The sequence below is a fragment of the Phaethon lepturus genome, unplaced genomic scaffold (assembly GCF_000687285.1).
Source record: "Phaethon lepturus isolate BGI_N335 unplaced genomic scaffold, ASM68728v1 scaffold42976, whole genome shotgun sequence".
In the NCBI taxonomy this organism is placed as follows: Eukaryota; Metazoa; Chordata; class Aves; order Phaethontiformes; family Phaethontidae; genus Phaethon; species Phaethon lepturus.
Genome location: NW_010544834.1, coordinates 476 through 975, shown reverse-complemented (window position 1 = coordinate 975; position 500 = coordinate 476). Strand labels below are relative to the sequence as shown.

The window sequence follows — 500 nt, the reverse complement described above, 5'->3', positions numbered from 1 at the left end:
TGTAGGGCAGGCTTCCCGATACGTGCTGATCCTTCCCCTGCTGGGGCCCTTGGGTGAAGCTCCAGCTCGTGTTGCTGCCCCACAGCCCGGGGCAGCAGGAGGTGTGTGGCAGGACTATTACCGATGTGCTGCTGTTGGAGGAGAGGAGGCTTTGCCTGCATGAAATTGTCTTGATTTGCTCCTTGCAAGCACTTTGTCGCAGTTCTGATGCATGTTCTGCTGTGGTTCATTGCAGGAGAAGCCAACGCCATGCTGGTCAAGGCCAGGGCCAAGGCAGAGGCTATTCAGCTCCTGGCAGCTGCTCTGGCACAGCAGGTGAGCGACGGCTCTGTGGGGCAGCCAGCGCTCTGGCACTAGCACTGGCACTGGGGAAAGTGAAACGAGGGCCGGGGTGGCACCGGGCTTTCTCTTGGACGCTCTCTGGCATCTTCAGCAGCAGCAGGCGAGGAATTTTCCTGTCTTGGGGGCTGTGACCAGCCAGGGCAGGCTGGGGAAAGGGG

At 60.4% G+C, this 500-nt stretch overlaps 1 protein-coding gene across 1 annotated transcript in view; it reads left to right on the top strand.

Moving 5' to 3' along the window:
- The window catches only part of STOML2 (stomatin (EPB72)-like 2), a 2689-nt gene that overhangs the window by 1742 nt on the left and 447 nt on the right, over positions 1-500 (top strand). The window contains exon 4 of the mRNA XM_010288796.1: positions 236-356. Within this exon, the coding sequence (XP_010287098.1) occupies positions 236-356 (121 nt within the window). The remainder of the gene's footprint in view (positions 1-235; positions 357-500) is intronic.